This window comes from Oncorhynchus keta, chromosome 31, assembly GCF_023373465.1.
Source record: "Oncorhynchus keta strain PuntledgeMale-10-30-2019 chromosome 31, Oket_V2, whole genome shotgun sequence".
Lineage (NCBI taxonomy): Eukaryota > Metazoa > Chordata > Actinopteri > Salmoniformes > Salmonidae > Oncorhynchus > Oncorhynchus keta.
This window is the reverse complement of record NC_068451.1, coordinates 20,764,155-20,791,767: the sequence shown is the minus strand read 5'-3', so window position 1 is coordinate 20,791,767 and position 27,613 is coordinate 20,764,155. Positions and strand designations below refer to the sequence as shown.

General features: G+C 45.1%; 1 protein-coding gene and 1 pseudogene across 3 annotated transcripts in view; both read left to right on the top strand.

Annotated features, from left to right (window-relative positions):
* Positions 1-15,578, top strand: part of LOC118377508 (dual specificity tyrosine-phosphorylation-regulated kinase 1B-like) — a 31,238-nt pseudogene extending 15,660 nt beyond the window's left edge. Inside the window, exons 2-12 of the transcript XR_008088014.1 lie at positions 511-656; positions 2,772-2,889; positions 3,616-3,804; positions 4,514-4,661; positions 5,149-5,325; positions 5,396-5,503; positions 6,910-7,077; positions 7,186-7,305; positions 11,270-11,588; positions 12,494-12,597; positions 12,742-15,578. The product of XR_008088014.1 is annotated as a dual specificity tyrosine-phosphorylation-regulated kinase 1B-like (transcript). The remainder of the gene's footprint in view (positions 1-510; positions 657-2,771; positions 2,890-3,615; positions 3,805-4,513; positions 4,662-5,148; positions 5,326-5,395; positions 5,504-6,909; positions 7,078-7,185; positions 7,306-11,269; positions 11,589-12,493; positions 12,598-12,741) is intronic.
* Positions 15,579-22,577: 6,999 nt separating this feature from the next.
* On the top strand, positions 22,578-26,384 carry LOC127914318 (uncharacterized). Of its 2 annotated transcripts, XM_052489913.1 has the most exons (5): positions 23,424-23,916; positions 24,018-24,130; positions 24,230-24,333; positions 24,419-24,964; positions 26,238-26,384. In XM_052489913.1, the coding sequence occupies exons 1-4, from the start codon at positions 23,467-23,469 to the stop codon at positions 24,520-24,522; spliced, it is 771 nt and encodes a 256-aa protein (XP_052345873.1). In that variant the 5' UTR covers positions 23,424-23,466; the 3' UTR covers positions 24,523-24,964; positions 26,238-26,384. The 2 variants fall into 2 exon arrangements, with proteins under 2 accessions (XP_052345872.1, XP_052345873.1); XM_052489912.1 differs by lacking the exon at positions 24,230-24,333 and having other exon boundaries at positions 22,578-23,916.
* Positions 26,385-27,613: the final 1,229 nt, after the last annotated feature.

The window sequence follows — 27,613 nt, the reverse complement described above, 5'->3', positions numbered from 1 at the left end:
AATACCCTCCTGGTTTTGAGGCGTGACAATGTGGACTACTGACCTCCACAAAGATCTCATATCTTTCTCTATGTCACACACATTCACACAGACACACACACTCACAGACACACCGGCTTTGTCAGGTTGACCTGCGCTAATGCTTTTTCTACTGAAACAGGACACCCTCTTGCATAGAGATATTTCACTTCACCATTATTTGTGTGGTCTTTCTGGCAGGGAGCTAAATGGCCCTGTGGAGTGGTACCCTACTAAGTAGCCACCCCACCCTCTTGCTCTACATCCTTGATAGGGTGTATGTGTGTGACTTCAAAGAACAGCCAAGAAGGGTGTGTGAGAGCACATGTGTGCTTTTCCTCTGCAGTGCAGTGCTCGTGCCCACACCCATGGCAGTGCCAGTGTATGTATGATGAGTTAGGAAGCTTCATGTCGATGTATTTTTTCTACAATCATCTCCCCTCTCTCGTCCTTTCTCCCCCTTCCCTCCATCTCAACGTCTGTCCTGTGAAGGTGGAAGCAGCTCAGGATGCAAGCCCCCCTCCTCTACCCTCTGCCAGCCTGCCGCCTTGGGCTTCTCCCCCGCTGAGCCAACCATGTCGAGCCAGCATAGCCACCCCTCCTTCAGCAACATCCACTCCATGGCTGAACAGCAGCAGGTACCCAGCGGCTAACGCCCTCACAGGACACTCCTCTAATGCTCTGTTTAGAATAATACTCTGTTTAGGAACTGACCGTATACTGACGCTATAAACACACACACACCATGATGCTATACACACACAACCTGACGCTATAAACACACACACACCCACACACACACACAACCTGGCGCTACACAACCCCTGGCGCTATACACACACACCCTTATACTGACGCTATACACACACACAACTCATCACGTGAACGTAGGTATTAGCATCACATACTGAATGGACATAATGATAGGCTGACCAACCTGTTGGATTGTACTATACATCCACAACCTCAAACACGTCAGTATCACGTACAGTACCAGTCAAAATGTTGGACACGCCTACTCATTCAAGGGTTTTTCTTTATTTTTACTATTTTCAACATTGCAGAATAATAGTGAAGACATCAAAACTATGAAATAACACATATGGAATCATGTAATAACCAAAGAAGTGTTAAACAAATCCAAATATATTTGAGATTCTTCAAAGTAGCCACCCTTTGCTTTAATGACAGCTTTGCACACTTGGCATTCTCTCAACCAGATTAATGAGGAATGCTGATCACTTGTTGGCTTCTTTTCCCTCACTCTGCGGTCCAACTCATCCCAAACCATCTCAATTGGATTGAGGTCGGATGATTGTGGAGGCCAGGTCATCTGATGCAGCACCCTCACTCTCCTTCTTGGTCAAATAACCCTTACGCAGCCAGGAGGTGAGTTTTGGGTCATTGTCCTGTTGAAAAACAAATGATGGTTCCACTAAGCCCAAACCAGATGGGATGGCGTATCGCTGAAGAATGCTGTGGTAGACATGCTGGTTAAGTGTGCCTTGAATTCTAAATAAATCACAGACAGTGTCACCAGCAAAGCACCATCACACCACCTCCTCCATGCTTCACTGGCGGAACCACACATGCAGAGGTCATCCGTTCATCTACTCTGAGTCTCACAAAGACACGGCAGTTGGCACCAAAAATCTAAAATTTGGACTCATCAGACCAAAAGACAGATTTCCACTGGTCTAATGTCCATTGCTCGTGTTTCTTGGCCCAAAAAGTTCTTCTTATTGGTGTCCTTTAGTAGTGGTGCAGCAATTCGGAAGGCCTGATTCACGCAGTCTTCTGGACAGTTGATGTTGAGATTGGTCTGTTACTTGAACTCTGTGTAGCATTTATTTGGGCTGCAATCTGAGGTGCAGTTAACTCTAATGAACTTATCCTCTGCGGCAGGGGTAACTCTGGGGCTTCCTTTCCTGTGGTGGTCCTCATGGGACAGTTCCATCACGTTTGATGGTTTTTGCGACTGCACTTGAAGAAACTTTCAAAGTTCTTTAAATGTTCCACATTGACTGACCTTCATGTCTTAAAGTAATGGTGGACTGTTGTTTCTCTTTGCTTATTTGAACTGATCTTGCCATGATAGTATACCAGCCCCTACCTTGTCACAACACAACTGATTGGCTGAAAAAGAAATTCCCCTATTGACAACACAACTGATTGGCTCAAACTCATTAAAGAATGAAGGAAATTCCACAAATTAACTTTCAATTAATTAACAGATGTGCCTTATTAAAATGCATTCCATGACTACCTCATGAAGCTGGTTGAGAGAATGCCAAGAGTGTGCAAAGCTGTCATCATGGCAAAGGGTGCTTACTTCGAAGAATCTCAAATATAAAATACATTTTGATTTCCTGGACACTTTTTTGGTTACATGATTCCTTATTTCATAGTTCTGATGTCTTCACCATTATTCTACAATGTAGAAAATAGTAAAAAAAAAATAAAGAAAAACCCTTGAATGAGTAGGTGTTCTAAAATTTTGACTGGTACTGTACTCTATTGACAAGCAACTACAACCACCATCACTGATAGATTGTTCTGTCGCTAAGCAACAGTGTTGCCTGTATACATAGGTTAACTCAAACATGCCCAGTTATTTCATTGGAAATTACTCCTTCCACTCATATTGTATAGTGAGTGACCTTTACTTACTTTAGTTCTTATAACGCTAGTTAGAATATTGCAGGGATGTCTTGGACAGTTTTGGGGCTCCCCTTACCACCTGTCCCCTCCAGGTGCTGTCTGATGCGACCATACTGCAGAGGAGGATCCCCCAAGTTTTAGAGATCCCGCCAGCGCCCACTGAGAAAACTCTCTGTCGATCTGATCAAGACTTACAAGCACATCAATGAGGTGAGTGGAGTGTGTGTCAGCCAGCCATCAGGTCCTACGGGACTCTGCTGCTGCAGGAGTCATAATCTCCAGGAAACGTCACCTCACAGCTTACCTGCTGGGATCCGGCCCACGGTGGTTTGAGTAAAATAAAAATGTTTTTATTTGTGTTTATTGTTTTTATTATTTATGTTGGGGGAGGCTTTCAATATACTTTCAAATGACTAAATAATTAAAACAAAATAATCAAAACTGTGTAGAATTGATAATGGACTTACATTCATACAGTTTCTTGACTGTCCAGCTAACTTAGCACCAAAATGAAAGCGAGCAGGTCAGGGGAACATCAGACATTTTTTTGCAAACATTGACAGCGAGGAAGTATAACCAATTTTCAGTGCCACCCTCTGGACCTCGATGAAGACCGAATGAGGCCTCCATGGCAAACATTGTTTTACACCCCTGTATAAACATTAGATTCTGGTTGCTTTCCCAAATGTCCCTGGTTTTCCAGAAATCCCAGTTGAAAGTTATCAGTTTTTCAACCCTAGGTATATATAACTGCATTAGCATAAACTGATGTACAAGTGAAGGATATCAGTTTCATCATTGGTTTGGTCCTCCGAGATCTATCCAAACAGTAGTGTGGCAAAATGAGAAATGTCAATATTTACCCCTCTTTCTCTATTCCCGCCCATCCCTTCCTCTCTCCATCTCCTCTCTCCATCTCCTCTCCTCTGTGTCCAGGTGTACTACACGAAGAAGAAGCGGCGTGCCCAGCAGGTGCCCCCGGAGGACTCGAGCACTAAGAAGGAGCGGAAGGTGTACAATGATGGCTACGACGACGACAACTACGACTACATCGTCAAGAACGGGGAGAAGTGGCTGGACCGCTACGAGATTGACTCGCTCATCGGCAAGGGCTCCTTCGGGCAGGTCAGTGGACATGGGGGACAGACGGTATAGGGGAGGACAGGTCAGTGGAGAGATGGTATAGGTGAGGATAGGGGGGAGGATAGGTCATTGGGTACGGGTGAGGATAATGGGAGGATAGGTCAGAGGGTGGGGGGAGGATAGGGAAGGATAGGTCAGGGGGAAGGATAGTTTAGGGGTGGATAGGGTAAGGGGTGGATAGGTCAGGGGTAGGGAAGGATAGGTCGGGGGTAGGGGAGGATAGGTAGGGGGATAGGTCAAGGGGTAGTAGGGGGATAGGTCGAGGGGGATGGATCAGGGGGTAGGGGAGGGAAGGATCAGGAAGGATAGGTCAGGGGGAGGATAGGTCAGGGGGGAGGGGGGGATAGGTCAGGGGGTGGGGAGGATAGGTCAGGGGGTGGGGAGGATAGGGTAGGATAGGTCAAGGGTTAGGGGGAGGATCGGTCAGGGGGAGGAGGGAGAAAGAAGAGGATGGAAGAAAAGAGAGGAGGAACACTTCCAAAGTTTAAGGTGAAGAGTTGAGTTTAAGGTGAATGAAGTATGTCTACAGACGTGTGGAGAATAAACGGGTCATTGCTCTTGTGGGCCAGAGGAAAGAGGGATAATGACTGTATTTTGTTTGGTGAAGGAGCTTTCCCTTGGCCCCTACCACCTGCATATACTACAAACAACATGGCTGCCTGTCTGACCTGTGACCTTTTGCATCCCGCAGGTGGTGAAAGCCTATGACCACCACGAGCAGGAGTGGGTGGCCATCAAGATCATCAAGAACAAGAAAGCCTTCCTGAACCAGGCCCAGATAGAGCTGCGACTGCTGGAGCTCATGAACAAACACGACACAGAGATGAAGTACTACATAGGTGAGGACACACACATTCTGCCTTAAGCCCCCACTTATGATCTAACACTATTGCATTGTATACCATCTTGCTAAAATGAGTTCATACTGTGCCTCTTTGACGTCACATGCAATCTGCTCCACATTTAACATCTCAATTGAAATATAGACCAATGCCCTACTTCTCATATGTATACATTTCATGCTACATACATATCAATCCAGTAGCCTTTGCCATGATAAACCTGTCACAGAATCACCTCTACCTCACTAAGCTCCTATAGCGCTGAGCGAGATGATTGACACACATAATATAATAATAGATGGTGTTTATATGGCCAAGCTGTTTTCCATGTGGTCAAAGCACCTTGCTCTCCACTCCAAGGGCACACTGTCACTCTGGAAGTCACCTCAACCACTACCCATGTAGAGCAGAGCACCCAGATAGGTTACTGCAGTATACTGCTTTCCCTACTAACCTCCCTGCTCTTCCCTCCTCTCCCCTCTAGTCCACCTGAAGAGGCACTTCATGTTCCCGGAACCACCTGTGCTTGGTGTTCGAGCTTCTCTCCTACAACCTGTACGACCTCCTGCGCAACACCAACTTCCGTCTCTCTCAACCTGACCAGAAAGTTTGCCCAGCAGCTGTGCACGGCGCTGCTGTTCCCTGGCCAGCCCAACCACCTGTGCTTGGTGTTCGAGCTTCTCTCCTACAACCTGCGAGCTCCTGCGCAACACCAACTTCCGCGGCGTCAGCATCATCCACTGCATCACCTCAAGCCCGAGAACATCCTGCTGTGCAACCCCAAGCGCAGCGCCATCAAGATCGTTGACTTCGGCAGCTCCTGTCAACTAGGCCAGAGGGTGAGGAGACTAGCTGACTAACCAAGCACAAAGATATAGAAGACCATAATGAACCCAATCCATGTGCTGGGTGGGGGTCAGGGGAGGGACTTTGAGGAAAGAACACCATTGGACTAGGAGAGAGGGAGAAGCAAGGGGAGGGAGGACTACACCTTACCAAGCACATCAATATACACAGTCCACTCCTGAAATCAGTGCATTGCAGTTCACCACTCCCAATGGATCCTTTGTGAATTGTTCTGGCTATATCTGCATGCTCCTGTGTGTTATATTTAAGATCGACTTAAACCAATGCATACATCAGCAGTCGACTGGTTTATATAGTAGGACCTTAATGCACGCTATATCCCCTCTAGATGCTGGGGGAGGTTGGGTAGAGAAGAAAATTGGGGCAGGGAGAGAGGAGGAGCTGTTGGGGTTAGACAGAGAGAGGGAAGGGAGGAAATGGTAGAGAGAGGTTCAGCAGCTAGTAGGACTGTTGGGGGGGAGGTAGACAGAGAGAGAGGAGGGAGCGCCGGGGAAGGGAGGGGAAATGGTAGAGGTAGAATTAATAAGAGACAGCATTTTGTAAACCAGATAAATGTTAATTTTATTTGAACCTTTTGTAAAACATTGTATTATTTGTCTGCTAATGCATCTGGATATCTCAGGAAGAGGGAGAAGAGAAGGGTGGGGGAGACGGATGGATGGATGAGGGAGAGAATAGCCCACAGATGATGATTCCGTCTCTCCTTTTCAAAAGAGAATGAGCTCAGTTTTCTGCAGAGGGTAAATAGACATGGAGAGGGAAGCTATGGAGGGAGGCCGTTGCCAGGTTGAATAGGAACTGGCATTCACAGCACGTCTTTGAGGACTCTTGGGAAGATGAGGAAATGGGCCTCACTACAGTGCTCAAGTATAGAATCCCAGCGGCTCTGCTGCACCCAGTTTAGATATTTCTACTCAGCTTGGCCTGCCCCCGTGTGGACAAACGGTGTCAAACCAGTGAGTGTCAATTTAGATTAGGAAATGTGCAACCAACTTCCACCACCATCCTGTCTCCTCTCACTTTTTCTCAGCTTGGCTTCTCCCCTGTGTCTTTGCACCTCTTCCACCACCATCCTTTGGTCCATTTTTTATTTCTTTATTAGAAATGTCCATTAAAGGGCCACAGCTCTGTTCTGCTGTAACTAACATACTGGAGCTCCTCTACCTCTATCTTTTTCTCATCACATTTTCTCCCCTCGTCTTTCATCTCGATCTCCCTTCTTTGGTCATATATTTTATTTCTTTACTTCACCCCTACCTGTCCATCCCTCCTCTGTCCCTCGCCCTTTCTACCTACCTTCTCTCCCTCCACCTCCAACGAGGTAGGCTGTGAGAACACCACCTCATTCTGTCCCTCCATCCTCTGCCCTCCACCACAGATCTACCAGTACATCCAGGTGGTTCAGATGAATAAGATAGTCCGGAGGTGTGCTGGGGGTGCCCTCGACCTGGCCATTGACATGTGGTCCCTGGCTGCATTCTGGTGGAGATGCACACGGAGAACCCCTCTTCAGCGGCTGTGGAGGTAGGCTGTGAGAACACACAGAGCATAAAGGGTACTTTGATAATCTGCCCCTGACCTGTCTCTGTTGTTTCTCTCTCCACCTGGGTCAGATGAATCTGCTCCTGTTGTTTCTCTCTCTCCAGTGGATCAGTGAATAAGATAGTGGAGGTGCTGTCCTCCCAACCACATGCTGGTTCAGGCTCCCTGCACGGAAGTACTTTGACAGGTCCGAGGTCTGTGGACCGTCAAGAAGAACAAGGACATAAAGAAGGTCCTGTCACTCGGCCTCCGTAGAGTAAAAAGTCTGCTCTTACTTAATCTTCTCATCTCATCTCCAGTACCAATCTCTCCTGTCACTCACAACGCAGTAGGTTCAAGTTCTCCTGTCACTCACAACGCAGTAGGTTCAAGTTCTCCTGTCACTCACAACGCAGTAGGTTCAAGTTCTCCTGTCACTCACAACGCAGTAGGTTCAAGTTCTCCTGTCACTCACAACGCAGTAGGTTCAAGTTCTCCTGTCACTAAACGCAGTAGGTTCAAGTTCTCCTGTCACTCACAACGCAGTAGGTTCAAGTTCTCCTGTCACTCACAACGCAGTAGGTTCAAGTTCTCCTGTCACTCACAACGCAGTAGGTTCAAGTTCTCCTGTCACTCACAACGCAGTAGGTTCAAGTTCTCCTGTCAGGTTCAAGTTCTCCTGTCACTCACAACGCAGTAGGTTCAAGTTCTCCTGTCACTCACAACGCAGTAGGTTCAAGTTCTCCTGTCACTCACAACGCAGTAGGTTCAAGTTCTCCTGTCACTCACAACGCAGTAGGTTCAAGTTCTCCTGTCACTCACAACGCAGTAGGTTCAAGTTCTCCTGTCACTCACAACGCAGTAGGTTCAAGTTCTCCTGTCACTCACAACGCAGTAGGTTCAAGTTCTCCTGTCACTCACAACGCAGTAGGTTCAAGTTCTCCTGTCACTCACAACGCAGTAGGTTCAAGTTCTCCTGTCACCACAACGCAGTAGGTTCAAGTTCTCCTGTCACTCACAACGCAGTAGGTTCAAGTTCTCCTGTCACTCACAACGCAGTAGGTTCAAGTTCTCCTGTCACTCCAACGCAGTAGGTTCAAGTTCTCCTGTCACTCACAACGCAGTAGGTTCAAGTTCTCCTGTCACTCACAACGCAGTAGGTTCAAGTTCTCCTGTCACTCACAACGCAGTAGGTTCAAGTTCTCCTGTCACTCCACAACGCAGTAGGTTCAAGTTCTCCTGTCACTCACAACGCAGTAGGTTCAAGTTCTCCTGTCACTCACAACGCAGTAGGTTCAAGTTCTCCTGTCACTCACAACGCAGTAGGTTCAAGTTCTCCTGTCACTCACAACGCAGTAGGTTCAGGTTCAAGTTCTCCTGTCACTCACAACGCAGTAGGTTCAAGTTCTCCTGTCACTCACAACGCAGTAGGTTCAAGTTCTCCTGTCACTCACAACGCAGTAGGTTCAAGTTCTCCTGTCACTCACAACGCAGTAGGTTCAAGTTCTCCTGTCACTCACAACGCAGTAGGTTCAAGTTCTCCTGTCACTCACAACGCAGTAGGTTCAAGTTCTCCTGTCACTCACAACGCAGTAGGTTCAAGTTCTCCTGTCACTCACAACGCAGTAGGTTCAAGTTCTCCTGTCACTCACAACGCAGTAGGTTCAAGTTCTCCTGTCACTCACAACGCAGTAGGTTCAAGTTCTCCTGTCACTCACAACGCAGTAGGTTCAAGTTCTCCTGTCACTCACAACGCAGTAGGTTCAAGTTCTCCTGTCACCACAACGCAACCCAGTAGGTTCAAGTTCTCCTGTCACTCACAACGCAGTAGGTTCAAGTTCTCCTGTCACTCACAACGCAGTAGGTTCAAGTTCTCCTGTCACTCACAACGCAGTAGGTTCAAGTTCTCCTGTCACTCACAACGCAGTAGGTTCAAGTTCTCCTGTCACTCACAACGCAGTAGGTTCAAGTTCTCCTGTCACTCACAACGCAGTAGGTTCAAGTTCTCCTGTCACTCACAACGCAGTAGGTTCAAGTTCTCCTGTCACTCACAACGCAGTAGGTTCAAGTTCTCCTGTCACTCACAACGCAGTAGGTTCAAGTTCTCCTGTCACTCACAACGCAGTAGGTTCAAGTTCTCCTGTCACTCACAACGCAGTAGGTTCAAGTTCTCTCCTGTCACTCACAACGCAGTAGGTTCAAGTTCTCCTGTCACTCACAACGCAGTAGGTTCAAGTTCTCCTGTCACTCACAACGCAGTAGGTTCAAGTTCTCCTGTCACTCACAACGCAGTAGGTTCAAGTTCTCCTGTCACTCACAACGCAGTAGGTTCAAGTTCTCCTGTCACTCACAACGCAGTAGGTTCAAGTTCTCCTGTCACTCACAACGCAGTAGGTTCAAGTTCTCCTGTCAGTTTCAAGTTCTCTGTCACTCACAACGCAGTAGGTTCAAGTTCTCCTGTCACTCACAACGCAGTAGGTTCAAGTTCTCCTGTCACTCACAACGCAGTAGGTTCAAGTTCTCCTGTCACTCACAACGCAGTAGGTTCAAGTTCTCCTGTCACTCACAACGCAGTAGGTTCAAGTTCTCCTGTCACTCACAACGCAGTAGGTTCAAGTTCTCCTGTCACTCACAACGCAGTAGGTTCAAGTTCTCCTGTCACTCACAACGCAGTAGGTTCAAGTTCTCCTGTCACTCACAACGCAGTAGGTTCAAGTTCTCCTGTCACTCCTAGGTTCAAGTTCTCCTGTCACTCAACGCAGTAGGTTCAAGTTCTCCTGTCACTCACAACGCAGTAGGTTCAAGTTCTCCTGTCACTCACAACGCAGTAGGTTCAAGTTCTCCTGTCACTCACAACGCAGTAGGTTCAAGTTCTCCTGTCACTCACAACGCAGTAGGTTCAAGTTCTCCTGTCGCAAGGTCTCACAACGCAGTAGGTTCAAGTTCTCCTGTCACTCACAACGCAGTAGGTTCAAGTTCTCCTGTCACTCACAACGCAGTAGGTTCAAGTTCTCCTGTCACTCACAACGCAGTAGGTTCAAGTTCTCCTGTCACTCACAACGCAGTAGGTTCAAGTTCTCCTGTCACTCACAACGCAGTAGGTTCAAGTTCTCCTGTCACTCACAACGCAGTAGGTTCAAGTTCTCCTGTCACCCCATAAATCTTGGATCAGATTACCTTGCCTCCAAACCTAAACTTAACTACTAGGGGGATGGAAAGAATTTGACCCTAGTGTCAGAGGTTAGAGGTAACATCTCTACGAACTTCCGACTTGTATTAACCATTTACCCGTAGATAAAGAGAGATGGGTAGAAAACCGAGGTGGAGGAGGGTTAGCTTGATTTTGGAAAGTAGTTTGTGCAGAAGCGGTATTTTCCCCCTTTTCTCCTTTACAACCGAAACTCCCACTCTTAGGGAGGAGATCTGAGTCCTCAGCATCTTCCTCTCCAGTCATCATCATCTAAACTGTAAAACCCCTCGTCATAAACTTTCCCTAATCGTTTAAAAAGGTGGTCCTTATCGTTCCATTATTGTGTGTATCAGAAGCATTACATAGCCCTTAATAAGAGAGGGACGAGGTGAAGGAGCAGCGGAGGCAGATGGAAGGTGGAGGTTGAACAAAGGGAGAGGCCTGGTTTACGTTGGAGGTGAGAGAAAGAGGGGGAGAAAAGTTTGGATCAGAGGTTAATTAACTTTGTCCAAAAGGGATTGGAGATGGTGGGGGATCAGCCATCTCACCCCAGAGGCAGGCACACCTGTGTGGGTGTGTGAACACGGGTTTACACCTATGGGTGTTGGCATGTATTTTCACTAGATGATTAGGGTTTAAGTGAATGATATAGTGCAGGATAAGAAAACTTATTGTTAGTTGTAGGACTAGGAACTGATGGTCTTTAGACTGGAGACCATGTAAGGATACATGTTGGTTTCAACATTCCAGCTTCATTCCAGCTTCTCATCACTGGCTTGGTGTTATGTGAATAATGTAGACCTAATAGTAAGTCTATCCATTCATAATATGCATTCTACTGACCATCAACCATTTCACCGTCATAACAACAGGCATGCTTGCATGTGTGAAATTCAACCATAATAATAACTAAAAGTCACTAAAACTGCCTCAAAGAAAATGAGAACTCGAAGTGTTTCTCTGAACCTCCCCACATCCATATTCTCTGTTCTCCCCCTTCCCTCACTCCCTCTATCCCCCTCTTCAGGAGTACAAGCCTCCTGCGACGCGGCGGCTCCATGAGATCCTGGGGGTGGAGACCGGGGGTCCTGGCGGGAGGCGGGGCGGAGAGCAGGGGCACGCTCCCTGCGATTACCTGAAGTTCAAGGACCTGATCCTGCGCATGCTGGACTACGACCCCAAAACGCGCATCACGCCCTTCTATGCGCTGCAGCACAACTTCTTCAAGAAGACGACGGACGAGGGCACCAACACCAGCAGTTCCACCTCCACCAGCCCGGCCATGGACCACAGCCACTCCACCTCCACCACCAGCTCCGTCTCCAGCTCCGGTACGGGACACAGCAGTTAGTATACAGTATACCCTTACCATAAGTCACAGTCCACTGCATGGGGAAACATCTAGCAGAAACCACTGCAGAGGTCAAACCTCAATAGAGCAAACTAAGCATTGGCAGCCTATTTGATCCCATATTCCTACTGCAGTGTTTCCCCCCAGATAATTATCTCCTATGTTTGTGAAAAACACCAAGATTCCTTAGATTGAGAGCTATTCAAAGTCCGTTGAAGCCATGTTGGTTAGTACAGTACTGTAAAGGATCTTGTCTGGGAGATCCCTCCCACCTACATAGTTTTCAGGGGAACACTGCAGTCTACTGCGTCATAGTGATGGTGGTTCAATGTTACATCTCAGCCAGCCCCTACAGCCCCTCGCTCTCTGCAACAGCTACACAGTCTCCATAGAAACAAGCTCCTAGTCACTTTAGCCGCAGCTCAGTCCCTACAGCCTGCAGCACACCGTCACCATAGCAACAGCTCAGCCTCAGCGGCCTCTGCCACAGCTACAGCTCCCATTCACCATGGCAACAGCTAGTCATCTTAGCTACAACACCATGTTCAGCAGCTCAGCAACAGGTTATGGTCCCAGCAGTGATGGACTGTCAGTATAATGACGTAACACAACTATTGTGTATTCTGATTGACGAGTGTCTTTTCCCCTTCTCCTCCCCTACTCCATCTCTCCTCCCCTACTCCATCTCTCCTCCCCTACTCCATCTCTCCTCCCCTACTCCGTCTCCTCCCCTACTCCATCTCTCCTCCCCTACTCCATCTCTCCTCCCCTACTCCATCTCTCCTCCCCTACTCCGTCTCTCCTCCCCTACTCCGTCTCTCCTCCCCTACTCCGTCTCTCCTCCCCTACTCCGTCTCTCCTCCCCTACTCCGTCTCTCCTCCCCTACTCCCTCTGTCCAGGTGGATCTAGCGGTTCTTCCAATGACAACCGGAATTACCGGTACAGTAACCGGTACTACAACAGTGCAGTTACTCACTCAGACTATGAGATGCAGAGTCCACAGGTGAGCAGAGGTTTAAATCTGACCTCACTCTGATGTCTCAGATCTCATCACATGGAACAACATGTTCTTCCTTTATACATGATGTACTGTAGATGCTGCGTTCTCTGTTTCTAACGATGACCTCTCTTCCTGCCCACTGCCAAGGCTCCATCTCAGCAGCAGCTACGCCTCTGGCCGGGGGGAGAGGGGGGCATGGGTCCCCTGTCCAACAGCGGCAGTAGCGTCGGCGACCCCCCATACCCCCAGCTGCTGCTGCACAAGCCGGCGGCCACCCAGCACTCGCGCCACTTCCTGGGAGGCGGCGGCATGATGGAACCACACCACCCGCACCCCATCTACGGCAGTCACCACGGCAATGGGCGGGGCCTGCGGCAGACTGGGCAGGGGAACCAGCCCCAGGGCCAGGCTTCACAGGGCCAGCCCCTGATACCTATCTCCTCCCCACAGATGCCAGACAGCATCGAGCTCAGCCTCACACACCACCACCATCTGGGTCAGTCTTCCATCATGCCGCCCCCATCCAGCTTGGACTCCAGCCAGTACGGCTCCTCCAACCTCCACCTGGGCCTCTCTGCCTTTCGGACTAGGACGGTCATGGCCCCCCAGCCGCCCCCCGCCGGCTCTCAGCAACAGTTGGCTCAGCCCCCAGCCTCTCAGGACAGCTTGGTCGCTGCCTCCGGGCTTGGATACATCCCCCCATGCTACCCGGGAAGTAACAACAATAACAACCCTCCCCAGGGTAGCGTGGTCGGGGGCGGGATGCTCACTGGGGGGCCCCCACCCAGGGGAGTAGGGGGTGGTGGGGGGAGGCCGGACTCTGAGGAGTCCACCATGATGGGTGTGTGCGGCAGTGGAGGAGGTGGTGGTCAGAACACGGCCAACTCTTGATAAATCTTGAACAAATTCCAAAAGCCATACAATTTTAACAATGACAACATTACAATTTCAACACGCATACATACACAGTACACACTTGAGTTTGAAACAAATACGGCCACACATATAGTTACAGAGACAAACTTGTGAAATATCAAAGGAGTTTTGTTTTGCATGGGAGAAGGTCAAGGGAGAGTGAGAGAGGGAGAGTGAGAGTAAGAGAGGGAGAGTGAGAGTAAGAGAGGGAGAGTGAGAGTAAGAGAGGGAAGGCTTTGAAACCATTTTTATCCTTTTTTCAGTTTCTTTGTTTTTCTTTTGTTGAAGGAAAGAAACGGGGCTCAGTAGTTGGAATGGAAAGTTTCAGATAAGTTTGTTTTTATTGTTATTATTATTATTATATTATTTGATTTTATGTGATTTAAGGAAAGGTTTGCAGCGAGATTTTTGTTGTTTGGGTTGTTTTTTGGAATGAAGACCGCAAAGGTAAATGAATGGTTTGAAAAGTGGTAATTGTTGGTTAAGAAGAGGGAGGCACGAGAGAGTACCCTTATGCTATTTTTTTCAATCTTTTTTATTTTCTTTGTTTTTGTTTAGTTTTTCTGAAGTATAGGTTTAATTGTACATGTTTTATTTATTAAACATCACTACATGAGGAGGAGGGTAAGCGGGGAGATCGAAAGAGCGCTAAATTGAGAGGTGGTTTATTTATTCATTTTAATTTATACAGGTTTTTTTTTCCAGCTAATGGACAGTAAACACTTGTGCATACACAGAGAAACAAACAAACTAGGGTGTTTTTAGTTTGTTTTTCAGTTCAGTATATCTCACCCCCGAAACACACACACTTTTGTTACATTTATTTTCTTCTCTCGCTTGACACTGGCTTATATATCTGAAACTACGAAACAGATCATAGAAATGAAATGAAGCAAATGACAAAAACCGTAGTCACCACACAGTGAGAAACTATACGATGAGGAGGCTGAAACATTTGACGAAGTGAGACGCTTTCAAGAGGAGAGGGGGAACAGAACTTCTACACAAAAGGAGGAAGTGATTCAACAATGAAAAACAACAAAACATTTTGCCACAAGGAAAACCAAAATGCTTCCCTGTTGTTTAAAAAAAAGAAATTAGTCTGCCTTCTACTTCAACATCTAACCAGACTCTTTCACCCTCTTTCTCTGTCTTTCTCTCTGTCTTTTCTTACTCAATTTTGTTTTGGACCATAAACTACAGAAATGTAACACATTTTGGGTTGGAGTAACTGGATATGCTAAGCCAAATCTTGCTCGCTCTCTCTGTCTCGCTCTCTTCTCCTCTGCCCCATTTTTCTGTTGGAAGGGAGGGGGGAGGGGAGCAATATATAGCAGGAGGGAGGAGTACATACTTATGAGGGGACACTTTCATGCCCTCCTTACCCCTACAGCCCCAGTGACTGACTTCTCTGGCCTCTTTTCTTTCTCCTGTCTTTTGTTCTCCCCTTCCCTCCCTCCTTCACGACACTCTGTGAGTGCTGTTTGCCATCAAGTCAAAAAAAAAGTGAACTACTTCTCTCTCGGCTGCTATCTACACTTTCAACCATGTTCGGATTGCTGCTAAAGAAAACAGACAGACAGATAAATAAATAAAAATGAAACTTTTTAACCCTCCTGCTTCAGAAAAAATTGAAAAAATAAACCACTGCATCTCATGTATTTATTACTATTTAACAAGAAAAAGAAAAGGTAAAGATGAACCTGTTTTCTTCTGTTTTTTGTTTGGTTGCCTTCTTCCTGCTGGTGAAAGTTGGGCATTGACTAAATGTAACAGTTAAAGGTGGTATTAAAACACTGACTTAGTTTAAGTCAGCCACTGGGCGGGGCCTGAATGGGGGAAACTGGGTAAGAATAAAGTTGGATATATAAGAATAAAGAGTATACTTTTGCACACAAAGGTCAAATGCAAATCACAGCTTTCTGCTTTTTTCAGCTTTCAGTCGACAGACCCTCATCTGAGCAATGTGCATACAGTAGCAGGCCTACCACAAAGACAACCTGTTGATGTGGCAAGCTAAGTGATCACTGACATGGCATAATAAATCTGAGATTTGCGTTTGACCTCAAGTTATTTCATTCTTTTTTTTGTACTTGAGTAACTGGTGTTGGTTGGGTGTGGTGGGGATGATGTCTATGAAGAACCACAAAGTTGGTGTTGCTACTAATTAACTTATTAGGAATCAGGCTCGTCAATTGGATAGTCTTGCACTCTTGTGACAATATTTTATTGTTGCCAATATACAGTAGCAGGCAGCTCTGAGTAAAGTGTAAGTGTAAACATAGCATTATAGCTAAATACATTGATTAGTGGTTTACAATCAAATGGGTACACTGAGAACACCGTGTCTCCACTGTATTTGAACAAGTGTCTTCCTAGAGGTGACGATTGATGAACACGTGCTACTGGAAGTGTTAAAGACAGGTTATTGTTACCCTGAAGGCCTACTCTATGCCCCTAGCTGTATCTTTGGTCGCAGCTTACATTAGCACAATCCTCCGTTTATCTATTCCATTGTCAATGGTAAATGCTGTTTAGTTCAAAAGGTTGTCTGTGGGGTCACCTATACCATAAAACGACATGCAATTAGAACCAATTTAGGACCGTTTGACTCATGTTCACCAACACATTTGCGCTCTTCCTAGTTGAGAGTTATTGAATATGAATATAACAGGTGAAGGCTAAGTGTTGTATTCACACAAGTCACTGAGTAAAATTGAGAGCACAGTTTTTATACTGGCATCTGGTGGAAAGATAAGTGAATTACATACATTGTAACAACATTGTAGGCTATGCATAATACGTTTTCATATATCATTGCAAATATGAAGTGAATCATTAATTGATCACCTACGCCCAGTAGCCTACATGCAACGAACGTCGCCGTGTGTGCCAAGTGCGTAATTGTTGCGCCAAAACCAGTTGAGCGCAATTATCAAGCGTCTACAACATTAATCTTTGAATGGTCACTAGTTTGCTAAAAATAGTGTGTCCACGTGGCGCTCTGGACACGGATTTTTTTCTTCTGCGGCTTTGGTCACGTTGAACATGGCACAAGTTGCGTGGATGTTTTGTCTATTTGTATGGATTTTTTCTGGCTTTCCATTCACACAAGTACTAGCGGAAGCTGATTTTAACGTTGACAGATGGGAGGGTCAAGAGCATCAAGACTACCAATTTGCGGAGCAGCACCTCCTGGGCAATGTACCAGTGCGTGGGGTGATCGGGCCTCGGATAGGGAAGACGATGCCACCGGTACCCTCGGTCAGAACCACCATACTACTTCCTTCCCATGTTCCAGCACTCTGCGGTTCCCGTCGTCGATTGGGACTTGTTCAGACCAGTCGTCAGGAAAATACGTTTCCCCAGTATCTTGACCAACCTCTTGCTTCCGCCACAAAATAGTCCAGAGCGCAACCACTTCTCTCCCGTGCGTAATCCGCGGGTACAACCAGATCTCCGTGCGCATCAACAGAGGTCAGCTCAGGTTTAGGTGTCTGGCCTCCATGCTCTTCCTGGGCACCCCACTTTTCTTTTACTTCCATTATGACTTGAATGACTGTGGCAGTACTCAAACGGTAAGATGTGTTGGGATACATTTTGCCCTCACTATCCATTTGGAGCACACTCTTAAACTGACCCTAAAATATGTACTCTTTATTCTGTTAATGACTTCCAGACCATGAATGGCCAGCTGGTGTACTCCAGCTCACTTCACCTTTCTCCAGAACCACAAGGGCCAATGATAAGAGCCATACCTCTCAACCTCCCCATTCAGTGCATATGTAACCGGTATAGTGCCCAATATACTAGCCTACAGTAGACATTTCTACTTCAGTCTTACTACTGTGTGAATGTGTTTTTGCCGTTTACCATCTATTTCCTTAAGTTTCCACTACTCCTACAAAGTTGGTTATGTACCCGAGGTGCATGACCGCACTCTCTTGAAGAGTATGAATGGCAAACGCATCTTTAGGCTCACTGCATGCAATGGTAAGTAAACATGTCCCATTACAAGAGTTGGTAAGTTGATTTAAGGTGCAGAGAATGAGGGGGACATCTTTTTCTCAACATCTAGAGAGATGGGAACAATTGTCGTCAGAAGAGAGCTACATGCTTGGGGAGCCAATGTACTTCAAAGCCTACGCAGCTTTTATCCCCAGAGATGGGTGTGTTTGTTGATTCCTGCTTTGTTACAACATCCAAGGACCCACATACCACACCCCGCCATGAAGTCATTCGCAACTTTGGGTAATCAAACACTTACGTTCTCACACACTGATGTAGCTATAGCATTTATATCTATTCTAGTGGTGGGTATATCCGCGTGTATGTGTTTTAGATGTATGGTGGACAGCAGTCGGAAAGGCAGTCAGTCTCTGTTCTTCTCCCGAGAGTCAAATGTCCTGCGTTTTACTGTGGATGCTTTCCTGTCCCCCCGAATCACTGCCACGGTTAGGCTATATGATGTTATGGTAAACAAATGTTTCCACAACGGTAGTGAATAGTGATTTATATAATCCGTACTCTGTTCCACAGCATCTCCACCTGCACTGTACTGTGACTGTCATGAAATCCACTTCAAAGCGCAGCGCCAAATCCCGTACAATAGCACAGTGGGAAGGTAAACTGTCTTTTTAGAGTCTCAACAGTAACCTCGACCAATCTGATCTATTTCTATATCCAGTGGTGGGAAAAGTACACAATTGTCATACTTGATTAAATGTAAAGATACTTTTACTTGAGTATTAAGGTAAGTCACCCAGTAAAATACTACTTGAGTAAGTATTTTATTTTTAATATACTTAAGTATCAAAAGTAAATGCTAAACCTTTTCAAATTCCTTGTATTATGCCAACCAGACAGCACTATTTTTATTTATGGATAGCCAGGGGCACACTGACATAATTTACAAACAAAGCATTTGTGTTTAGTAAGCCTGGAAAATCAGAGACAGTTGTGATGACCGCGAGTTCTCTTGAGAAGTCTGTGAATTGGAACATTTTCTGTCCTGTTAAGCTCTCGAAATGTAACGAGTACTTTTGGGTGTCAGGGAACATGTATGGGAGTAAAGCGTTTTTTTTTCTTCGGAATATCTGTAGTAAAATAAAAAGTTGTCAATATAAATAGTAAAGTACAGGTATCCCCAAAAGGTTGTGTGCCTACCACTTTGAAGATGCAACATATTTGTGAAACAAACAAGAAATAAGACAAAACAGGAAACTTGAGGTTACATAACTAATCCCCCCCCCCTCCCTATAAGCTTGGCACACCTAGCCACTGGGCTTTTTGCCTATTCTTCATGGAAAAACTGCTCCAGCTCCTTCAAGTTGGATGGGGTTCTGCTGGTGTACAGCAATTTTTAAGTCATACCACAGATTCTCAATTGGATTGAGGTCTGGGCTGTGACTAGGCCATGCCGAGGCATTTAAATGTTTCCCCTTAAACCACTCAAGTGTTGCTTTAGCAGTATGCTTAAGGTCCTTGTCCTGCTGGAAGGTGAACCTATGTTAGTCTCAAATCTCTGGAAGACTGAAACAGGTATCCCTCAAGAATTTCCCACTATTTAGCGCCATCCATCATTCCTTAAATTCTGACCAGTTTCCCAGTCCCTGCCAATGGAAAAACATCCCCACAGTGTGATGGGGCTGACCTGAGCCCTAGGACCATGCCCCAGGACTACCTGACATGATGACTCCTTGCTGTCCCCAGTCCACCTGGCCATGCTGCTGCTCCAGTTTCAACTGTTCTGCCTTACTATTATTCGACCATGCTGGTCATTTATGAACATTTGAACATCTTGGCCATGTTCTGTTATAATCTCCACCCGGCACAGCCAGAAGAGGACTGGCCACCCCCACATATGCTCTCTCTAATTCTCTCTTTCTTTCTCTCTCGGAGGACCTGAGCCCAAGGACCGTGCCCCAGGACGACCTGACATGATGACTCCTTGCTGTCCCCAGTCCACCTGGCCATGCTGCTGCTCCAGTTTCAACTGTTCTGCCTTACTATTATTCGACCATGCTGGTCATTTATGAACATTTGAACATCTTGGCCATGTTCTGTTATAATCTCCACCCGGCACAGCCAGAAGAGGACTGGCCACCCCACATAGCCTGGTTCCTCTCTAGGTTTCTTCCTAGGTTTTGGCCTTTCTAGGGAGTTTTTCCTAGCCACCGTGCTTCTACACCTGCATTGCTTGCTGTTTGGGGTTTTAGGCTGGGTTTCTGTACAGCACTTTGAGATATCAGCTGATGTACGAAGGGCTATATAAATACATTTGATTTGATTTGATGTTCTCTGGGTGATGAGAGGTGTTGTGTTTGCGCCAGACAGCATTTTCCTTGATGGTAAAAACCTACATTTTAATCTCATCACATGCCTTTTTGTGAACACCAAATGTGTGATGATTTTTTTCTTTAAGCAATGGCTTTTTTTTGGCCACTCTTCTGTAAATCCCAGCTCTGTGGAGTGTACGGCTTAAAGTGGTCCTATGGACAGATACTCCAATCTCCACTGTGGAGCTCTGCAGCTCCTTCAGGGTAATCTTTGGTCTCTTTGTTGCCTCTCAGATTAATGCCCTCCTTACCTGGTCTGTGAGTTTTGGCAGATTTGTTGTGGTACCATATTCTTTCCATTTGTTTATAATGGATTTAATGGTGCTCTGTAGGATGTTCAAAGTTTAAGATTTTTTTTTTTATAACCCAACCCTGATCTGTACTTCTCCACAACTTTGTCCCTGACCTGTTCGGAGAGCTCCTTGGTCTTCATGGTGCCGCTTGGTGGTGTTGCAGACTCTGGGGCCTTTCAGAACAGGTGTGTATGTATAGAGATCACGTGACTAGTCATGTGACACCTAGATTGCACACAGGTGGACTTTATTAAATAATTATGTGACTTCTGAAGGTAATTGGTTGCACCAGATATTATTTTGGGGCTTCATAGCAAAGGTGTGAATACATATGCACACACCACTTTTCTATATTTTTTGTTGAATTCTTTTGAAACAAGTGATATTTTCTTTTCTTTTTTCACTTGACCAATTTGGACTATTTTGTGTATGTCCATTACATGAAATCCAAATAAAAATTCATTTAAATTACAGGTTGTAATGCAACAAAATGGGAAAAATGCCAAGGGGGATGAATACTTTTGCAAGGCACTGTATATTGAAGATTTAAACAGAATGCCATAACGATTTTACACACAAGACTGCAGAACTAGGGTTGCAAAGCCACTGGTAATGAAGACCGCAAAGGTAAATGAATGGTTTGAAAAGTGGTAATTGTTGGTTAAGAAGAGGGAGGCACGAGAGAGTACCCTTATGCTATTTTTTTCAATCTTTTTATTTTCTTTGTTTTTGTTTAGTTTTTCTGAAGTATAGGTTTAATTGTACATGTTTTATTTATTAAACATCACTACATGAGGAGGAGGGTAAGCGGGGAGATCGAAAGAGCGCTAAATTGAGAGGTGGTTTATTTATTCATTTTAATTTATACAGGTTTTTTTTTTCCAGCTAATGGACAGTAAACACTTGTGCATACACAGAGAAACAAACAAACTAGGGTGTTTTTAGTTTGTTTTTCAGTTCAGTATATCTCACCCCCAGAAACACACACACTTTTGTTACATTTATTTTCTTCTCTCGCTTGACACTGGCTTATATATCTGAAACTACGAAACAGATCATAGAAATGAAATGAAGCAAATGACAAAAACCGTAGTCACCACACAGTGAGAAACTATACGATGAGGAGGCTGAAACATTTGACGAAGTGAGACGCTTTCAAGAGGAGAGGGGAACAGAACTTCTACACAAAAGGAGGAAGTGATTCAACAATGAAAAACAACAAAACATTTTGCCACAAGGAAAACCAAAATGCTTCCCTGTTGTTTAAAAAAAAAAAAGAAATTAGTCTGCCTTCTACTTCAACATCTAACCAGACTCTTTCACCCTCTTTCTCTGTCTTTCTCTCTGTCTTTTCTTACTCAATTTTGTTTTGGACCATAAACTACAGAAATGTAACACATTTTGGGTTGGAGTAACTGGATATGCTAAGCCAAATCTTGCTCGCTCTCTCTGTCTCGCTCTCTTCTCCTCTGCCCCATTTTTCTGTTGGAAGGGAGGGGGGAGGGGAGCAATATATAGCAGGAGGGAGGAGTACATACTTATGAGGGGACACTTTCATGCCCTCCTTACCCCTACAGCCCCAGTGACTGACTTCTCTGGCCTCTTTTCTTTCTCCTGTCTTTTGTTCTCCCCTTCCCTCCCTCCTTCACGACACTCTGTGAGTGCTGTTTGCCATCAAGTCAAAAAAGTGAACTACTTCTCTCTCGGCTGCTATCTACACTTTCAACCATGTTCGGATTGCTGCTAAAGAAAACAGACAGACAGATAAATAAATAAAAATGAAACTTTTTAACCCTCCTGCTTCAGAAAAAATTGAAAAAATAAACCACTGCATCTCATGTATTTATTACTATTTAACAAGAAAAAGAAAAGGTAAAGATGAACCTGTTTTCTTCTGTTTTTTGTTTGGTTGCCTTCTTCCTGCTGGTGAAAGTTGGGCATTGACTAAATGTAACAGTTAAAGGTGGTATTAAAACACTGACTTAGTTTAAGTCAGCCACTGGGCGGGGGCCTGAATGGGGGAAACTGGGTAAGAATAAAGTTGGATATATAAGAATAAAGAGTATACTTTTGCACACAAAGGTCAAATGCAAATCACAGCTTTCTGCTTTTTTCAGCTTTCAGTCGACAGACCCTCATCTGAGCAATGTGCATACAGTAGCAGGCCTACCACAAAGACAACCTGTTGATGTGGCAAGCTAAGTGATCACTGACATGGCATAATAAATCTGAGATTTGCGTTTGACCTCAAGTTATTTCATTCTTTTTTTGTACTTGAGTAACTGGTGTTGGTTGGGTGTGGTGGGGATGATGTCTATGAAGAACCACAAAGTTGGTGTTGCTACTAATTAACTTATTAGGAATCAGTCTCTTCAATTGGATAGTCTTGCACTCTTGTGACAATATTTTATTGTTGCCAATATACAGTAGCAGGCAGCTCTGAGTAAAGTGTAAGTGTAAACATAGCATTATAGCTAAATACATTGATTAGTGGTTTACAATCAAATGGGTACACTGAGAACACCGTGTCTCCACTGTATTTGAACAAGTGTCTTCCTAGAGGTGACGATTGATGAACACGTGCTACTGGAAGTGTTAAAGACAGGTTATTGTTACCCTGAAGGCCTACTCTATGCCCCTAGCTGTATCTTTGGTCGCAGCTTACATTAGCACAATCCTCCGTTTATCTATTCCATTGTCAATGGTAAATGCTGTTTAGTTCAAAAGGTTGTCTGTGGGGTCACCTATACCATAAAACGACATGCAATTAGAACCAATTTAGGACCGTTTGACTCATGTTCACCAACACATTTGCGCTCTTCCTAGTTGAGAGTTATTGAATATGAATATAACAGGTGAAGGCTAAGTGTTGTATTCACACAAGTCACTGAGTAAAATTGAGAGCACAGTTTTTATACTGGCATCTGGTGGAAAGATAAGTGAATTACATACATTGTAACAACATTGTAGGCTATGCATAATACGTTTTCATATATCATTGCAAATATGAAGTGAATCATTAATTGATCACCTACGCCCAGTAGCCTACATGCAACGAACGTCGCCGTGTGTGCCAAGTGCGTAATTGTTGCGCCAAAACCAGTTGAGCGCAATTATCAAGCGTCTACAACATTAATCTTTGAATGGTCACTAGTTTGCTAACAATAGTGTGTCCACGTGGCGCTCTGGACACGGATTTTTTTCTTCTGCGGCTTTGGTCACGTTGAACATGGCACAAGTTGCGTGGATGTTTTGTCTATTTGTATGGATTTTTCTGGCTTTCCATTCACACAAGTACTAGCGGAAGCTGATTTTAACGTTGACAGATGGGAGGGTCAAGAGCATCAAGACTACCAATTTGCGGAGCGGCACCTCCTGGGCAATGTACCAGTGCGTGGGGTGATCGGGCCTCGGATAGGGGAAGACGATGCCACCGGTACCCTCGGTCAGAACCACCATACTACTTCCTTCCCATGTTCCAGCACTCTGCGGTTCCCGTCGTCGATTGGGACTTGTTCAGACCAGTCGTCAGGAAAATACGTTTCCCCAGTATCTTGACCAACCTCTTGCTTCCGCCACAAAATAGTCCAGAGCGCAACCACTTCTCTCCCGTGCGTAATCCGCGTGGAGTGGAGGTGTGGTGCAACAACCAGATCTCCGTGCGCATCAACAGAGGTCAGCTCAGGTTTAGGTGTCTGGCCTCCATGCTCTTCCTGGGCACCCCACTTTTCTTTTACTTCCATTATGACTTGAATGACTGTGGCAGTACTCAAACGGTAAGATGTGTTGGGATACATTTTGCCCTCACTATCCATTTGGAGCACACTCTTAAACTGACCCTAAAATATGTACTCTTTATTCTGTTAATGACTTCCAGACCATGAATGGCCAGCTGGTGTACTCCAGCTCACTTCACCTTTCTCCAGAACCACAAGGGCCAATGATAAGAGCCATACCTCTCAACCTCCCCATTCAGTGCATATGTAACCGGTATAGTGCCCAATATACTAGCCTACAGTAGACATTTCTACTTCAGTCTTACTACTGTGTGAATGTGTTTTTTTGCCGTTTACCATCTATTTCCTTAAGTTTCCACTACTCCTACAAAGTTGGTTATGTACCCGAGGTGCATGACCGCACTCTCTTGAAGAGTATGAATGGCAAACGCATCTTTAGGCTCACTGCATGCAATGGTAAGTAAACATGTCCCATTACAAGAGTTGGTAAGTTGATTTAAGGTGCAGAGAATGAGGGGGACATCTTTTTCTCAACATCTAGAGAGATGGGAACAATTGTCGTCAGAAGAGAGCTACATGCTTGGGGAGCCAATGTACTTCAAAGCCTACGCAGCTTTTATCCCCAGAGATGGGTGTGTTTGTTGATTCCTGCTTTGTTACAACATCCAAGGACCCACATACCACACCCCGCCATGAAGTCATTCGCAACTTTGGGTAATCAAACACTTACGTTCTCACACACTGATGTAGCTATAGCATTTATATCTATTCTAGTGGTGGGTATATCCGCGTGTATGTGTTTTAGATGTATGGTGGACAGCAGTCGGAAAGGCAGTCAGTCTCTGTTCTTCTCCCGAGAGTCAAATGTCCTGCGTTTTACTGTGGATGCTTTCCTGTCCCCCCGAATCACTGCCACGGTTAGGCTATATGATGTTATGGTAAACAAATGTTTCCACAACGGTAGTGAATAGTGATTTATATAATCCGTACTCTGTTCCACAGCATCTCCACCTGCACTGTACTGTGACTGTCATGAAATCCACTTCAAAGCGCAGCGCCAAATCCCGTACAATAGCACAGTGGGAAGGTAAACTGTCTTTTAGAGTCTCAACAGTAACCTCGACCAATCTGATCTATTTCTATATCCAGTGGTGGGAAAAGTACACAATTGTCATACTTGATTAAATGTAAAGATACTTTTACTTGAGTATTAAGGTAAGTCACCCAGTAAAATACTACTTGAGTAAGTATTTTATTTTTAATATACTTAAGTATCAAAAGTAAATGCTAAACCTTTTCAAATTCCTTGTATTATGCCAACCAGACAGCACTATTTTTATTTATGGATAGCCAGGGGCACACTGACATAATTTACAAACAAAGCATTTGTGTTTAGTAAGCCTGGAAAATCAGAGACAGTTGTGATGACCGCGAGTTCTCTTGAGAAGTCTGTGAATTGGAACATTTTCTGTCCTGTTAAGCTCTCGAAATGTAACGAGTACTTTTGGGTGTCAGGGAACATGTATGGGAGTAAAGCGTTTTTTTTCTTCGGAATATCTGTAGTAAAATAAAAAGTTGTCAATATAAATAGTAAAGTACAGGTATCCCCAAAAGGTTGTGTGCCTACCACTTTGAAGATGCAACATATTTGTGAAACAAACAAGAAATAAGACAAAACAGGAAACTTGAGGTTACATAACTAATCCCCCCTCCCTATAAGCTTGGCACACCTAGCCACTGGGCTTTTTGCCTATTCTTCATGGAAAAACTGCTCCAGCTCCTTCAAGTTGGATGGGGTTCTGCTGGTGTACAGCAATTTTTAAGTCATACCACAGATTCTCAATTGGATTGAGGTCTGGGCTGTGACTAGGCCATGCCGAGGCATTTAAATGTTTCCCCTTAAACCACTCAAGTGTTGCTTTAGCAGTATGCTTAAGGTCCTTGTCCTGCTGGAAGGTGAACCTATGTTAGTCTCAAATCTCTGGAAGACTGAAACAGGTATCCCTCAAGAATTTCCCACTATTTAGCGCCATCCATCATTCCTTAAATTCTGACCAGTTTCCCAGTCCCTGCCAATGGAAAAACATCCCCACAGTGTGATGGGGCTGACCTGAGCCCTAGGACCATGCCCCAGGACGACCTGACATGATGACTCCTTGCTGTCCCCAGTCCACCTGGCCATGCTGCTGCTCCAGTTTCAACTGTTCTGCCTTACTATTATTCGACCATGCTGGTCATTTATGAACATTTGAACATCTTGGCCATGTTCTGTTATAATCTCCACCCGGCACAGCCAGAAGAGGACTGGCCACCCCCACCCACATATGCTCTCTAATTCTCTCTTTCTTTCTCTCTCGGAGGACCTGAGCCCAAGGACCGTGCCCCAGGACGACCTGACATGATGACTCCTTGCTGTCCCCAGTCCACCTGGCCATGCTGCTGCTCCAGTTTCAACTGTTCTGCCTTACTATTATTCGACCATGCTGGTCATTTATGAACATTTGAACATCTTGGCCATGTTCTGTTATAATCTCCACCCGGCACAGCCAGAAGAGGACTGGCCACCCCACATAGCCTGGTTCCTCTCTAGGTTTCTTCCTAGGTTTTGGCCTTTCTAGGGAGTTTTTCCTAGCCACCGTGCTTCTACACCTGCATTGCTTGCTGTTTGGGGTTTTAGGCTGGGTTTCTGTACAGCACTTTGAGATATCAGCTGATGTACGAAGGGCTATATAAATACATTTGATTTGATTTGATGTTCTCTGGGTGATGAGAGGTGTTGTGTTTGCGCCAGACAGCATTTTCCTTGATGGTAAAAACCTACATTTTAATCTCATCACATGCCTTTTTGAACACCAAATGTGTGATGATTTCTTTCTTTAAGCAATGGCTTTTTTTGGCCACTCTTCTGTAAATCCCAGCTCTGTGGAGTGTACGGCTTAAAGTGGTCCTATGGACAGATACTCCAATCTCCACTGTGGAGCTCTGCAGCTCCTTCAGGGTAATCTTTGGTCTCTTTGTTGCCTCTCAGATTAATGCCCTCCTTACCTGGTCTGTGAGTTTTGGCAGATTTGTTGTGGTACCATATTCTTTCCATTTGTTTATAATGGATTTAATGGTGCTCTGTAGGATGTTCAAAGTTTAAGATTTTTTTTTATAACCCAACCCTGATCTGTACTTCTCCACAACTTTGTCCCTGACCTGTTCGGAGAGCTCCTTGGTCTTCATGGTGCCGCTTGGTGGTGTTGCAGACTCTGGGGCCTTTCAGAACAGGTGTGTATGTATAGAGATCACGTGACTAGTCATGTGACACCTAGATTGCACACAGGTGGACTTTATTAAATAATTATGTGACTTCTGAAGGTAATTGGTTGCACCAGATATTATTTTGGGGCTTCATAGCAAAGGTGTGAATACATATGCACACACCACTTTTCTATATTTTTTGTTGAATTCTTTTGAAACAAGTGATATTTTCTTTTCTTTTTTCACTTGACCAATTTGGACTATTTTGTGTATGTCCATTACATGAAATCCAAATAAAAATTCATTTAAATTACAGGTTGTAATGCAACAAAATGGGAAAAATGCCAAGGGGGATGAATACTTTTGCAAGGCACTGTATATTGAAGATTTAAACAGAATGCCATAACGATTTTACACACAAGACTGCAGAACTAGGGTTGCAAAGCCACTGGTAATTTGCCAAAGTTCCTGGAACATTCTGTAATTTTGGTAA